Source organism: Mastomys coucha, unplaced genomic scaffold (genome assembly GCF_008632895.1).
Source record: "Mastomys coucha isolate ucsf_1 unplaced genomic scaffold, UCSF_Mcou_1 pScaffold13, whole genome shotgun sequence".
NCBI classification, from domain to species: domain Eukaryota; kingdom Metazoa; phylum Chordata; class Mammalia; order Rodentia; family Muridae; genus Mastomys; species Mastomys coucha.
The window spans coordinates 58,804,826-58,821,584 of record NW_022196895.1 but is presented as its reverse complement, the minus strand read 5'-3'; the positions used below and the strand labels follow the sequence as shown (position 1 = coordinate 58,821,584).

The window sequence follows — 16,759 nt, the reverse complement described above, 5'->3', positions numbered from 1 at the left end:
GAGGGGGGATAATCTCATTCAAATAGTCACAGGTGTGTCACTTTTTAGGCAGCTTACTCATGGTAAAAGATGTACTCAGGCTCACATTTCTTGGGCTCAATGACCCACAGCGCTCACTTGCGCTGCTCTGAGAGAGGACTCCCAGGTAACCTGTGGCAGACACATGGCATGGATGAGCAAGAATCTTGGTCATGTTGAACCAGAGTTGGGAGTTTCCCCTCCTGATGAACTTTTTTTTGTTTTTTAAATGAAGCCTGCCTTCATAAAATGTGACTCTCACATTGTCTGTGGGGGCAGCTGCTCTATTAAGTGGATCAATATACTGTCTACTGGATTCAGTTTACCAGTGACTACTAAATTATGTCTTAGAATCTACAAATGATGAAAAGATACAGAAACCAAATGGGCAATAAAAATATGTTAAATTATGTATTGAGAGATTACCTTCTGCTCTGTACAGGACCTTGTTCTACAAAGCATGGTTTATAGAAACCATAAAAAAAAAAAAATCTAAGGGAAAAGATATTAATATGCCATGCGGCAACGCACTGTGAAACTAACGTCTGTTAGAACTGGAGTCTGAGCCTAAAAGACAGGGTTCACGCATAAAAGGCCAAAACCCACAGTCTGGAGATCAAGCCATGTCTTCTACGTAGCTCTGTCAGCAACTGTCTATGTTGTAGGTTAATAGCATCCCTTACTTCCTCATGTTCCCACGCATGTTAAGAACTAAACCACATGAGACGTGAAACTTCCCACCATCTCTAAAGGTTATACAAAAGTCAAGCCTTCCCTTTGTTCTGGGAATTGATGCTGAGCTTCCTGGAGGATCTGGCTCTCAGGGCTGCTCTCTGAAGAGGCTCCTCTGGCTTTGCCACCCCTTCCCCTGTCATTCCTCTCAGGTGGATCTCCCTTTCCCTATCTTTTATTTTCTCTTAATTACCGAAGCTGCTCCCTTCCAGGTTTTTTGGTTTTTGTTTGTTTGTTTGTTTGTTTTTTTGGTTTTCGAGACAGAGTTTCTCTGTATAGCCCTGGCTGTCCTGGAACTCACTCTGTAGACCAGGCTGGCCTTGAACTCAGAAATCCGCCTGCCTACCTCTGGCTCCCAAGTGCTGGGATTAAAGTCGTGGGCCACCACCGCCCGGCTTCCCTTCCAGGTTTTAAGTGGACGCCTCCCCTTCCCGTTAAGGCCCCATCATATTTGCTTGCATTATTTCTGTCTAAAGTTCTCCCTCCCGCTTCAAGGCCTAATCATAGCCATGTGGCCTCTGCATTCTAATAAACCTTATTCCTGAAGAGAATTGTATCAGCTTCCTTTCTAAACTCACTGTTGTTTTATTTATTTTATATGAACAGAGTCCAAGCCGAAAAGTAGGGGATTGGTACTCTGTGTTGATGTGGTCCAAGAGTACAAGCAATCAAAGGTCCTGTGTTCCCACGACGATGTACACGACGTTAGCCCGCAGCAGCTCGCACGTGGGGTACCACACCCTCATCTCTAACTCTGTGATCTGCCTGGCAGTATGCTAACTCTCAAGATGGTACGCATATTCTCTGCGGCTGGTTAAATGTAATGTATAAAGATATGCATTCCATGTTGATGAAGCAGATCAAATTTAGTGCTAATGTTGCATTCTGGTTTTAGGAATGGGCTTTATAATTTTGACAATCTATGCTTGACAATTTAAATTTGGGTTTTGAAAATCTCACTCAGTTCACTACATGTAAGTTGGATGTGCTAATAACTTCACAGGTTAGTTAAGTGCTTACTGATTTTGAAACTTGAGTTTTAAGGACTACAACTTAGGCCCTGAGTGATGTAACCCAGACACAAAATAACACACATGGTATGTACTCACTGATAAGTGGATATTAGCCCCAAAGCACAGAATATCCATGATACAACCCACAGACCATATGAAGCTTAAGAAGGAAGACCAAAGTCTGGATGCTTCAATCCTACTTAGAAGGGGAAACAAAATAATCACAGAAGGTAGAGGGAGGGAGGGAAATGGAAGGGAGAGAGGAGGGGGAGGGAAAAACAGGGGGGCAGGATCAGGTGTGGAAGGAGACAGGAGAAGTTCAGAGGGTCAGGAAATTGAGTAGAAATATGTAGCAATAGGGGATGGGAAGCTGGGGTAGTCACTAGAAAATCCCAGATGCCAGGGAAGCAAGAGGCTCCCAGAACCCAAGGAGATGGCATTAGCCAAAATATCCAATAAAGGTGAGATAGAACCTGTAGAGACCTCCTCCAGTAAATAGGCACACCCCTCCATCCCCCATCCTCAGTTGAGGGATGGGGCCACCAACCAATCTCAAAACTTTTAACCCAGAATTGTTCTTGTCTAAAGGAAATGCAGGGACAAAAAAGTGGAGCAGACTGAAAGACAGTCTGCCAGAGACCAACCCACTGTGAGATCCATCCCATCTTCAGACACCAAACCCTGACACTATTGATGATGCCAAGAAGTGCTTGCTGACAGGAACCTGGTATGGCTGTGAGAGGCTCTGCCTGCACCTGACCAATACAGATGCAGATACTCATGACCAAACATCAGACTGGGCCTGAGCCTGGGGATCCCAATGGAAGAGCTAGGGGAAGGACTGAAGGAGCTGAAGAAGATTGCAATTCCATAGGAAGAACAATATTAACTAAACAAACCATCGAGAGCTCCCAGGGACTAAACCACCAACCAAAGTATACATGGAGGGATCCATGGCTCCAGCTGCATATGTAGCAGAAGATTGCTTTATCTGGCATCAATGGGAGGGGAGGCCCTTGGTCCTGTAGAGGCTTGAGGTCCCAGCATGGGGGGATGCTAGGTCTGAGGTGGGAGTGAGTGGGGGAGCACCCTCACAGAAGCAGGGGGGAAGGGGTGTAGGCTAGGGGACTTGCTGGGGAAATCAGGAAGGGGGACAACATTTGAAATGTAAATAAATAAACAAAAAAGATAACAAAAAAATCTTAAGCTTTATGGAAATTAAATTAAATCTGTACATGTAACTCTACAAGGAATTCTAACATCCTAAGCTATAAGAATCCATGTAAGTTCTTTCAATAAAAAAGGTGTATTGGCAGTTTCACACACACACACACACACACACACACACACACACACACACACACACAGAGTCAGGGAAGGACTGCATCCTGATTTAAAAAAACAAAAATTCCCTCATTTTTTCTTTAGAGACATTATAATGTCGTTAAATCATTAAATCGAAATCAGCTGGCCCCTTTACTGGTACCAGCCACATAAGAACACATAATGGCCACCCATTATCTTGCAGCCACTTAATGGGACTATAGATGCTTTAGTGACCAAAAAGCAGCTTGGACACTTTACTGAAGCCCGAGAAACACAAAGTCACAGTCCAAGAATCTCTCTGGATTATTATTATTTTTTTTTTTTACTACAACTTAACCTAAATTTAAATATCAAAAGATATTATCAACATCTCCAGGAGTCAGGGGCAATACTGTTTAGCAAATATCTAATTAATTGTAGGTGAAACCTGACTAGTGACTTACATTCTAATACATCTAATGGCAAAACAATACCTTCTGCATTTACCTCACCTGACCCTGTGAGCAGCTCATTTTGGATGATATGTTCATTATTCTTCCACCTCAAGCAGCCGCCCTTATAGCAGTATGCTAGGACATATATCACTGGTTATTTTAAAAGGTGAACTAACATACAATAACTCTCCAAGAGTACCTGGCATCTACAGAGCAAAAACCATAAATGAAGACAGAGAAAATTCTGTTGTTCTTACAAAAGATAACTACAGTAACGTAAAGAATGAAGAGATTGTAATCATTGAAGATGAACAAGCAAATAAAACTGACAACATTCACAGAATCTTGAGTTTTATTTTCATAATTATCTTCCTTCAGAAGCAGCATCTAATTTCCATCAATGACATATTATTTTATTCACCAAAAAGCTGAAAAAATATGATAATGCACAGATTCCATACACAAATACTATACTCTGCATATTTACAAATTCAATATATTAACTGTGCTCTGTTGGCTGACTTCACTCACTACAGAACAGCACTAAACACTAGATGGTGCTGAGCATACTCATGCAGAAGGTCATGGCCATAGGGAGGGCGCTAGGGTTCTGCTTGCTCTAAAGACCACGTTTTCCGTTCCTAAGCTCATGAGAACGAAGACTTAATGCAAGTAGAAAAATAAAATGTGTACAGGAGGGACAAATGCTCCTTCTGAGACACCACGCAGAATAACCTCACAGAAAAAAAAGAGCTCTGAATTCTGTACACTGGCTCCTAATGGGGGTGGCAGGAGGTGGGCATGGCCTAAATGCCTCTGAAGATTAACCGCCCCCCCATGGTGCACTGATAAGTGCGTTTTCTGTTTATAGTATATACAAATAAAATTGATCTCCCGACAAGGTTTTTTTTTTTTTTAATAACATGGGCCATAAAACAGTCTAAAGTAACTTTTGAGTACTGCCAAATATATTTTAAAAGTCTGCTAATCCACTCCAATGAGCACCAGTGTTTCTAGTTGGATCTAAAGGCAAATACCACATTCATTAATCTTAGAAATACCAATTTCCTCTTTAAATAAAAAATCAGAAGACAGCTTTATTCATACTCTCAATGCAATTAAAGAGAATGAATTGGTGACCCAAAGAACTATGCAGGTAACTTAGGGGAAGCATCAGCTTGTGTTAGTGTTTTGGATCAGGCCAGCAGTCTGCACAGGGCTCAGTGACATCCACCCAGTCAAGCGCCCCTGGCAGATGCTAGTTTGTAGGAGCACTCCCACAACACTGGGACCAGTACTGTAACAATGCTTTTCCTAGGTTTTGGGAATCTAGCAAGCCTAAGCATACTTTATTCACGGTGGAGCGTGGTGACAGTCCTATTCGGGTCAGCACCACTTCCTAGCACACGCTCCTGCTGCTGGCAACCTCGTCAGTTCATGAACCATGGAGGGCTCTTAGCCATACAGGGCAAAAAGGGGAATGCTTCAGAACTAACTTTTAGGAAGTAACCATGCGAGGACTATGAGGTATGAAAGATTGCTAACCCAGTCCTAAATGTATGTCTTTCAAAACCACTTTTTCCCTCTTGGCTAACTTTTATTTTGTAGTATCTAGCACAACTCATGTTCGATTATTAACTCCAAAGTAAGAAATGCATGCATACTAGATTGGCAGGGATATTACCTGTCATTCTAGATAAATATAAATGGTTTTACCTAGTCCCATTTTGGTCAAGAGTCAAGTAGGTTTGAACAGTCATACTTTTTGTTGTTGTTAAGAAAAAAGAAATAGCAATACTTCAGGGAGGGCCGAAGACATTTACAACAGCACTTTAATATGTTACCTTCCATATTTTATATTCACACATAATGGCTATTCAGCTAAATATTATAAAGCTTTTGTCCAAAGCTTGCTTCTGAAAAGACTCAATAATTTGAACGTTATCTAATATGATGACGAATAAATTTCCTTCTCAACCGGAGACAAGGCCCCACTCCACTGAAGTATGTTGTTTACTCTTATGTTTTATATCCCTAGAAAAAGAGTCTTGGGGTTTCCCTCCTGTGTTTCTGTTCTGCCTCTGCATGGTCCACGATGCCAGCAAGGCTCCAGGTACAATGCAGTGGGCAAACAGGACAGGAAGAGCTGACAGTGCCATTTCTAGGTCACTGAGTAGCACATTCAGTCTGGGCCTGAAACTCCACATGCATGTAAACAGCCTGTGAGGGTGACGGCCATGTTCCTGCTCTGTGCTCATCAATGGCCACATCAGCAGTTTAAGGTGTAACCATGCACCATCTCCAGTCAGACATCTAGTCAGGAGCGTCTGCTAGGACCTGCTGGCTGCACTGTTGACACTCTTAGCGGGGACATGCGTGGGCATCAATGGGGAACATGGAAAGATGGTGGAAAAAAACAGACCAGTTTGAAATTATTTTTACCAAAACCCTAGCACATTTAGAAGTGACATTAAATAAAATGCAAAGAAAATTATCTAACAATAAATTACAAGAAGTCAAGAGAAAAGACTGAGTATATCTATTTCCTGTTTTGCTTATGATATAATTTATCTAGAATTTGGCCTATACATTTTAAAATCAATTATTAAAACATGACAGTGTTTTTTGCTTACAACGGAAAGGAGAGAATGCTGCACAGGTAGTAGACACAATGGCTAGTTTGGGGAAATGGTAAACTAAACTTCTTATATATTGGCATCCAGCATCAGGACTTGAGTGAAGTGGAGATGCCCACAAAATGAGTCCTAATTCCATGGGAAGGGCGGGTCGGGATCCTGTCTTATCTCTGTAGGCAGGGTACTAGCACAGGCCTCCTGAGTACTCGTCTTCCTCCTCTTCAGCGGCTGTGCTGGCAGCACCATCAGACTTGGCCTGGGGTGTTGCTGGGGATTTCTTCTTGATTCCTCCTCCTGGGACCACCAAACTTAGGCCCAGTTTAGCGTACTGTCAACAACAAAACATGTTATGAAGGCTGGAAAGGTAGAATCCTGATATACAGTGTCTTAGCATCAGTTAGCTATAAATATGGTGGGGGTTGGGGGAGGCCTGGAAAGATGGCTCAGTGGTTAGAAGGTGTACCCAAGCCCACAGAGTGACTCACAACCTCCTGCAACTGCACCCCAGGAGACGTCACTCTCCTCTGACTTCCATGTGTGCACATGCATTCAGGCAAACAGTCAGACACACAGAAATAAAAGTAAAGCTTTCAGAGAAAGAGACACGTGCATGCACATAAGGCCAGCAAGATGGCTCAGTGTAAACGTGCTTGCCACACTAACTTGCTAACCCTAATTCAATCCCCAGAAGCCTTGTAAGGATGGAAGGAAAAGCAACTCCACAAAGCTGTCTGACCTCCATGTACATCAAGCACGCAAAGCCATTCATAAAAGTTTTAAACAACCAAACCCTAACCATCCATCCTCTGAGAGAGCTGCCCTGGCATCAGGTCACGATGTGAACTGTTGACAGCTGTGGATGTTTACGGACCTCACTTGGGAACTGGAGATACCATGGACATATCAATTAGTAATGCTTCTAGGCCTTATGAAGAAAACCATGGACTGAATCAATGAGAGTGTAAACTAGGGACAAAGTAAAAAATATAAACAAACTTTGGAGCTCGGAGGAGAACTCAGTAAAAGTCTTGCTTTCCAAGCATGAGGAATGCACATTTAGCAAACTGGGCATGGAGCTGTGGAAATGACTAAGTTGCTCAAGTGCCCGCTATATAACCAAAAAGAACTGAACCCAATCCCAGCACCACTTAAAACGCAAAGATCGTGACAAAAGCCTGTACTCCCAGTATTCAGGGACAGCAACAGGAGAGTCCCCAAGGCCTGGAGGCCAAATCAGTGAGCTCCAAATTCACACCCTGTTCCCAAGCAAGGTGGACAGAGAGCCCTGAAGAAAGTACCATACATATTAGGATGCGTGCACTCATTTTCAAAGGCATAGAAAGAGCCTGTAAGAATGCTGCACACTTGTACTCTTAGGACGCCTGGGGCTGAGGCAGGAAGACTATAATAAGTTCAAGGCCATGTAGTCCTGTACAGCAGGAAGACCTTGTCTCAAAAAGAAAGGAAAGTATGTCTAAGAATTTACCGAGAATAAACAATATATATTCTCTTCTACCTCAATAACAAAATTCAAGGTCTTAAATTCATTTGGCAGTGTGACAGAACTATAAAATCATGTGACCAGACAAACACACTGAAAGAAAAGGAGTGAGAGAGCAAGGTTTACATGTGCAGCTCACTCTTGGTGAGGCTTTTCTCACAGGAAGACTAGAGGATGCTTCACAAAATTAACCTTCTACTTTACAGATAAGCCTGAAGATCATTAACAACCCATCTCAAACAACTCTCATAGCGGGACACCTGGGCTGTCCCACGTGACAACTCTCACATGGGCCTATGGAATTACTAAAGCTACACAATGGACCTCTTAAAAAGGTAGGGCTCCCAACAGCAACTAGATAAAGGCAAACCCAGAGGGCAGCAGGTGTGGAGGTGAGGAATGAGGTTCATTTGCATATGCACAACACAGCCAGGAGGCAAGTAAGCGCTCAGGAATCACCTTATCTGAAGGTGGGGAAGACCAATTGAATTAGTTGCCTCCTTTATGAGCATGGTTTGGTGTGAAAATACAGGTAGAGGCAGAAACCTTACAACTCCATAGGGAAAATCTCTTCAAGTGGAAGAAAGCAAACCCCAAAGGCCCACTTACATCATTGTCCATGTATTTGAAAAGGGGCGAGTTGCAGACTTCGGACACTTGGTCTTGGTCCTGCTGGTCATAGCCCTCCAGAAGCAGTTCCAGCGCCGCACAGTCTTCACTGCCATTAAAGCCTGGTATGCTAAGGCAAGCACAAAGCACACTTCAGCTCTTCCTAAGACTCCTTCGCCACTGTCTGCAGACATACGCTTGTTATAGGTGCAGCCAGTGGGAGGGACCAAGGATCCCACTAGGAACCCTATAGTACACAAGGCACCCGCAGTTACTAATCGCCAGTCCTCATTCACCACCCCACAGAAATGCCTCACTCTGATGTGCAGCACAACACACAGCAATTCCCCTTTTGTTGTTGTCAGTTAACAAAGGTGACAAAGTAACTAATCATTCAGAGACCCTGCAGAGGACATCTTGTAACACAGGTACTGTGCCTGCTGAGGGTAGCCTGAGTAGGAGCTAGAGTTGGGGCTCTCTTCTAAGTGTTTGCTCAGCATACACAAGAGTTTGGTGTTAGCATCAGGACATCCAGAGCCTGTGGTGATACATGGGTGGGTCCACAGACCTGTTACCAGGGCAACAGCCACCATATTCCCAGAATCCGTTGGGCTCACCTCCCACCCACCTTTACCTGTGGCTGCTACGTCACAACCCACCCACACACACACACACACACACACACACACACACACACACACACACACACACGAACATTCCTCCATCTTGCTCTCTCTCTCTCCTCTCTGTGCCACTACCCCTTGTCCCTCTCAGTTAAACCTCTTACACGTGGAACTGTTTGGGCCTAGTGTGGTATTTTCTGACGCAACCCACGTTGATGTCGTGATGCTAACTTTTGGGATCTTTCCTCAGCATCTCAAGAAAAAAAACATAAGACCCAACAACAAAACATCACAGAACTCCTGCAATGGTAGTCTTACCTTTTACAGAAACTTACAGAAGATCTGTAAGTTTCATGGCTAAAAACAAAATCTATCCAAGTAGTAATGCTAATTCAAGAGACAAGAATGTCAACATTGGCCAGTGAAAACAACCAACCCTTACCTGTAGCTCTCCCTGACACACCTCTCTGCAGCCACATAGTCATTTCTGTGTAGATGAACTAAGACCTGAGCAATTGTTTTCTGAAACGAGAGGGAAGGCTATAATGTAAACCAATACCTATTTTCATAGTCACCTTCTTGGAGTATTGAAAACAACTGGCATTTAACCTGAGCACTGGCTCATACATGAGAAACACACACGGAAGGAAGGACAGCTGGGAGGAAATACCCTAGAATACTATATCAGATACAATTGGTGCACAGAGAACACAGGGATTTGGGGAGCCTGAAGGTGGAGCAGTCCTGAGTCTGTCTGCTGTAACCAGAACCAGCTCCCACTGGCATTACTGGCCTGAGGACAACCTTTTTCACCTCAAAGCCTGAGAATGCAGCCAGTGTAAGTTTACAGAATTTCTTTCAAATATCTCCAAAGCATGTTAAGGGAATGACAGCAGAGAAGAGCTGTGACTCCGTAAGTCCGGCTTGGAGTGTTTAGACGCTAGGAAAGGGCAGCAGAGGGAACTCTGGAATAGAGCCACAGCACTGCTCAGCAGGCCAACAGCACGGATAATAGTCTACTGGGAACAAGCTCTTTACAAGGTGGTTTATTTTGTTGGTGATGTTTTCACTTTGTATATTATTTCTTCTCAGTGATATTTGATTCTTGAGACAGGTCCTAACTGTGCAGCTCAGGCTGGCCTCACACTCAGTCTTCCTGTTTGCAGGACTAGGACTACAGACATATGCTGCCACGCCCGCCTATGCAATGCACTTAAATCATATGTAATCATGTATAGTTTTTCTGCCAACCCATTGTTAGTGACTAAGTCTTAGTTATGAAAGAAAATACTGTCTACTTAAGAGGATTTAGAACCACAAAGGAGGCAAGCTTTTCAGCTGTTTCCAGAGATTGCTCATGTTTGAAGGACTATCCTAAAGCTAATTGAGATAGGAAGGCCTGCCCATTGTGGGAGGCAGCATTCTAAAGACTTGGGTCCTGGACTGAAAAAAAAGAAGCACAATCAATCATAGTTCTGTGTCCTGATGGATGCAGCCTTAAGAGTACACACAGTCTCAAAATGTGATCCAAAATAAATTGTTCCTGAAGCTGCTTGTCAGAGCATTTTGTTGTAGCTACAAGATAACTATTAACAGTTGTCTTCACTCTGTAATTGGTTTCAATTATTACATCTCACATTTTTCAAATGGCTCACTTTTATAGCTTCTATAAAAGTATTTCTCTGTTAAAAATAGTTCTTTGCCATTCATTTCAACAGTGTTCACTTTTTTTTTTAAAGATTTATTTACTATTTTATCTAAGTACACTTAGGTAGCTGTCTTCAGACACACCAGAAGAGGGTGTCAGTTCTCATTATAGGTGGTTGTGACCCACCATGTGGTTGCTGGGATTTGAACTCAGGACCTTCTGAAGAGCAGTCAGCGCTCTTAACCACCGAGTCATCTCTCCAGCCCCCAAAAGTGTTCACTTTTATGCTATCCGACAGTTACAATAAGTGTTTAGAGGTCTTCTAACTTGAAATGATGATTCTAGCACCTAGCTCACTAAGTTGCTATAAGTTGCCTTGGTTCCTGGTTTTTCTGATGGATAATTCTGGTCTAGTCCCTAGATTTCTGTGATTATTACACTGCATATGCTGCTGTAATTTTCAGGAAAAGTGTGATGTTTTAACTGCACTCAACATTCCCTGGTTCAGGCCAAAGACTGTGGCTTGCTTCTGGTGGGCGATGCTTCTGACCTTAGTTCAAATCCTGTTGTGATCTTTGGGTCTGTCCCAGAATTTCACAGACAGAATCAGAGACTTGGTGGTTTCAGTTTTACTTTAATTCTCAGAGTAGTCACTCCTACTTTGGGTCTGTCCCAGGCACACATGGCCAAGATTTGTGTGGGCCACACACATAGGGGCTTCCCTTCTCCCACATGCCCCTCCCTGGGATTTGTTTCTGTTTTCTTGGTTCCCCTTGCCAGTTCTCCCAGCCAGAGACTAGGACTGCAGCCCCATGACCAGAGCTCAACCTAAGCCAAGTGTGTGGGGGAATGGGGAGGGCGGAAAGGTATTGGGGGAGGAGAGAAAGGTTCTCCCCCCTGTCCCTCCAGTTTTGGGAAGGAGGTCTCTTTTGGGATATTTGTCACAGTCTCTCCTGCCTACTGCCATGACTAGGGGCATCTCTTAGGACAATGGACAAGAGAAAATAGAAAGTCCCAGGAATGCAAACTCCTAAGCTGATGGCTTCTCCAAGCATTCAGCGCCCTCTGCAGGTCACCCATGTTAATTTACTTCCCAGAGTTGGAAGGAATTATTTTTGGTTTTGTTGAGTACTGTTACTGTAAGAAAGGTAGGCTAGGTCTGTCATGGTCAGAAACAAAACGATAAATTACTATTTTATAAAAGCAGATGACTATGCACAGAATCTTAGCTTAAATATTTATACTAATGTGTAAAATTATCTAAAGTAAAGCCGAATTAGGCATTTTCAAAGAATACCTTATAACAAGTTGGGTAGTTCTCAATTTCTTTATAAATATTTTTTTCTTTTTGAATAGACAGTGCAGCTTCATCAAACCTAAAGACAAAAAAAGAAATGTCAACAGGGCAGGAGTGAAGCCCTCAGCACAAGCCTTTGCTGCACTGCCCCGTGTCATGAGACCTGAGAGGACAGGATTTTGCCAGCTGCTCCACAACAGTGCTGCCATTGGCTCTGCTCATGGGGCTTCTCTCAAATGCCTAACACCCCTCCAAGGCATTGTATCAGAGTAAAGGAAGTGAAGCAAAAGGGGTTTCCAAATTTGGTAAAAAACAAAAACAAAAACAAAACCATTCATTAAGGCGCTCCTAAATACCTCAACAAATGGCTCTGTAGAATTGGCTAGAGTCCCTAGATTGCAGCACCCCAGGCTTCCTTCCTTCCACATGAACGAACCTCCAGGTGCCCAACCACTCTTACTCTCCTATGTGTCCTCATCCTCTTGGCTCCACTGCGGTTCGGTGGGTCCTAGGATGCTAAAGCAGCCCCTTTGTAGCTCTGACCTCAACATCCATCCTTTCTACCCTATTACATTCATTCTTGGTCCATTTAATGGCAGGGTGAGTGAAAAAGAAAGGGATGGCCATGTATTTCCCCAACCACTCCATCTCCCTTCCCTTTTCCGTCCGTCATCTTTCTGCTGCATCGAAGAAATAGACATTACAACTACGAATAGAACAGAAGTTACTTTAGGGTAAGACGATGGGTTATTCATGCAAATGGACGAAAGAATGAAGCAGGTGTAGCCATGTTAATTATCTGACAAAATATACTTCAAACTAAAACTAATAAGAAGAGATAGGGAAGGACACTACATACTAATCAGAGGAAAATTCCAAGAGGATATCACAATTCTAAACACTTAATACACCGACCATATGGGTGTACAAGTTCATAAAAGAAATATTACTATAGTTAAAAATTACATCTAGACCCTAACACAATGATGGAGGGTGGTGTCAATACCCAGCTCTCCCCCATAGACAGACAAGTTACCCACATAAAACCTAAGCACAAACACTGTAGCTAGACAACGGCATAAATCAAATGGACCTAGCAGACATCTATAGAACATCCTCCTAAACGGAAAGAATTTACTTTCTTCACAGCAGGTCATAGAATGGACCACAAGTGGACCACATTTTAGGACACACAGAAAATCTCAATAGATAGAAGAAAACTGAAACAATACCCTACGTATCTACCACCATAGATTGAAGTTGTGCATCAATGACAACAAACAGTGGAAAGCATATAATCTCATGGAAACTGAACAACTTTCTATTGAATAAAACTTTCTATTGAATAAAAACTGGGCCAAGGCAGAAATCAAGATAACAGTGATGAATGTAAATGAAAACACATCATACCCAAACCTATGGACAACAATGGAGACAGTTCTAAGGGGCAAGTTCACAATACTAAATACAACCCTACATCAAAAGACTAGAGATCACATATTAGTAACCTAAGGATCATCTGATAGCTCTAGAAAAACAAGAAATAATACTTAAAAAGAGAAGATAGGAAGAAATAAAATTCAGGGCTGAAATGAATTAAACAGAAACAACAACAAAATACCAATAAAAACAATCAATGAAGAGTTGGTTCTTTGAGAAAAATCAACAAGACCAACAAATCATTACCCAAATTAATCAAGACAGAGACAGAAGATCCAAGTGAACAAAATTAGGCATGAAAAGGACAACATTACAACAATACTATTCAGGAAATTCAGAGAATCATGAGGACATACTGCAAAAATCTCTATTACACCAAACTGGGAACTCTTTTTTGGTTTTTCGAGACAGGATTTCTTTGCAGCCCTGGCTGTCCTAGAACTCACTCTGTAGACCAGGCTGGCCTCGAACTCAGAAATCCGCCTGCCTCTGCCTCCCAAGTGTTGGGATTAAAGGCGTGCACCACCACCGCCCGGCCCAAACTGGGAACTCTTTAAAAAAAAAAAAAGGACGAATGCATGATACACATGACCTACCAAACTTAAATAAGAGATGACAGAACAGCTGAGATGCCCATAACCCCTAGTGAAATGGAAGCAGTAATTAAGAAATTTCCCAACCAAAAATATTCCAGCATCAGTTGGATTCAGCAAAAATTCTATCAGACCTTCAAAGAATTAATGCCAATATGCAATATGTAGAATAATGCAAAATTATTCCACAAAACAGAAATTAAATGAACATTCTCTCTCTCCCTCTCTCTCTTTTTAATATGTAAGTACTCTGTAGCTGTCTTCAAACACTCCAGAAGAGGGCATCAGATCTCATTACAGATGGTTGTGAGCCACCATGAGGTTGCTGGCATTTGAACTCAGGACCTTCAGAAGAGCAGTCAGTGCTCCTAACTGCTAAGCCACCTCTCAGCCCAAAGGAACATTTCTTAATTCTTTTTAATAAAGCCACTGTTACCTAGATACCCAAACCACACAAGGAACATTACTCACAAAAGAAAACTATAGACCAGTATACTTTATGACTACAGATGCAAAAGTTCTCAATAAAATACTTGCAAATTGAATCCAAGAATATATGAAAAAGGTTATCCACCATGATCGTTGACTTCATCCCAAAGACACAAGGATGGCTCAACATACAAAGTGATAGATGTAATCTACCATATATAATCTACCATATATACAAGCAGAAAGACAAAAATCACCTCATTAGATGAAAGGCCTTCAACAAAATCCACCATCTCCCCTGGAGAGAGCAGGGATCCAAAGGATATAGCTCAACATAATAAAGTTAGCTTACAAGTCTTTGGCTATTATCAACATAAATGGGGAGAAACTCAGAGCATTTCCACTATTGTCAGGAACAAAAAAAGCTGTCCAATGTCTCCATTCATATTTAATATAATACTTGCAATCTTGCTAGAACAGGGGACACAATAGGAGAGGAAGAAGTCAAGGTCTGTTTATCTGCAGATGATAAGATGGTGTGCACACAAGACCTGAAAGCTAGGGAACTCTGACAGCAGATAAACACTTTTTAACATGCAAATGCCAACAGTCTTCCTATAGACAAATGATAAATACACTAAGCAAGAAATAGGGAAACAGGACCTTTCACTACACACACACACACACAAAATATTGAAGAAACTGAAGAAGACACCAGAAGATAGAAAGGCCTCCCATGCGCATGTATCAGTAAGATTAATTTTATGAAAACAGCCATCCTACCAAAAGCAGTCAACAGAATTGAAATCCCCAACAAAATTCTAACACAATTCTTCAGAGAAGCTGGAAGAACCATCTGTAACTTCGCATGGACACACAAAAACACAGGATAGCTAAAATCAATCCTGAGTAGTAGAAGTACTGCTGGAGTTATCAATATTGCCAATCTCTAACTGTGCTCCTGACTTCCTGTAATAAGGACAGCATGGTATTGGCATCAAAACAGACATGATGATTAATGGAATCAAATCAAAGACCCAGACATAAGTCCACACACCTATGGATACTTGATCCACAGAAATCAAAACTACATCCTGGAAAACACAGCATCTTCAACAAATGGTCCGGTCACACTGGATGGCTGCATGGAGAAGACTCCAAGGAAGCTGTCTTCCAGACACAGCAGAACAAGCCACAGAGACTGTGGCAGCTGACATCACATCACACACGTTCAAGCCAGACAGGGTGCCAGCACTGACGGGGTCAGTGGCTATCTGCCAAGAAGCTATCTGCAACAGATACACTGGCAAAGAGAAAATCCGTTTTCTCCCCGGGCATGTCACTGGTCTATCAGCTCCACTCCAGGGCAGGCCCCAGGCTCAGGTGCGTATTTGTTTTGTTTTGGCCTTTTTTTTTTTTTTGGTTTTTTGAGACAGGGTTTCTCTGTAGCCCCGGCTGTCCTGGAACTCACTCTGTAGACCAGGCTGGCCTCGAACTCAGAAATCCGCCTGCCTCTGCCTCCCAAGTGCTAGGATCAAAGGCGTGCGCCACCACCGCCCGGCTTTTTTTTTTTTTTTGTCTTGCTGTTTTTTGGCTTTTTTGTTTTTGTATTAGTTTGTTTTTTTATGAAAGGAAGAATAAGAGAAAAAATATAAAGATGGGTGGTTAAAGAGTTAGAGAGGTTCTGGGAGTAGTTGGAAGACAGAAAAATGATCAAAATATATTGTTTAAACACTTAAAATACAGATACATACATTTATATACATATATAGTAAAAATCCCATTTACTGATATAACTCAAGTATCAAAAGCTGTTGTTTATGGGTATTTAGGATGCTTCTGTCACCTATTCTAGAAAGCTGTTAATGTCATGCAATGACAGTGCAAGATGACTCACTGTTCTTTCATGACAGAAAAGCAGGTTTTAATTTCATGGGCCTCCTCCTTAAAAGAGGATCATTTTTCCACTGGTTGTCCAAGTGTAGACGAATAGCTATATCCGAGGTTTTTTACAAGTTCCAAATGCAGACTCAAAACACACATGGATCCACAGGTACCCAGTTCCCCAGCCATACCTCCGACCTCGTACCAGCAGCCTGGAGGCCTTTCCTAGGAGTTCAACTGCCTGTCGGAGGCGCTCCTCATTCTGGAGGAATGGAGGAAAAGGGAGTGTCAGTACAGTCAATGTGGAACTCTTACAATGACAACTGCACAAAGCAATGGCCATGGATGGAAGCACCACAGCTTCTAGCGCATCGCTAACTCTAGAGCAGTGCTTCTCCACCTTCTAGTCCATCCCTAACTCTAGAGCAGTGCTTCTCTACAGCTTCTAGCCCATCCCTAACTCTAGAACAGTGCTTCTCCACCTTCTAGCGCATCGCTAACTCTAGAACAGTGCTTCTCCACCTTCTAGCCCATCCCTAACTCTAGAACAGTGCTTCTCTACCTTCTAGCGCACTT

The 16,759-nt window shown here is 42.5% G+C and overlaps 1 protein-coding gene across 1 annotated transcript in view; it reads right to left on the bottom strand.

Moving 5' to 3' along the window:
- Nucleotides 1-3,857: 3,857 nt before the first annotated feature.
- The window catches only part of Napg (NSF attachment protein gamma), a 22,168-nt gene continuing 9,266 nt past the window's right edge, over nucleotides 3,858-16,759 (bottom strand). Inside the window, exons 8-12 of the mRNA XM_031365848.1 lie at nucleotides 16,375-16,445; nucleotides 11,838-11,916; nucleotides 9,335-9,414; nucleotides 8,270-8,399; nucleotides 3,858-6,487 (exon numbers count right to left, since the gene is read on the bottom strand). Coding sequence (XP_031221708.1) covers nucleotides 6,344-6,487; nucleotides 8,270-8,399; nucleotides 9,335-9,414; nucleotides 11,838-11,916; nucleotides 16,375-16,445 — 504 coding nt within the window. The 3' untranslated portion in view covers nucleotides 3,858-6,343. The remainder of the gene's footprint in view (nucleotides 6,488-8,269; nucleotides 8,400-9,334; nucleotides 9,415-11,837; nucleotides 11,917-16,374; nucleotides 16,446-16,759) is intronic.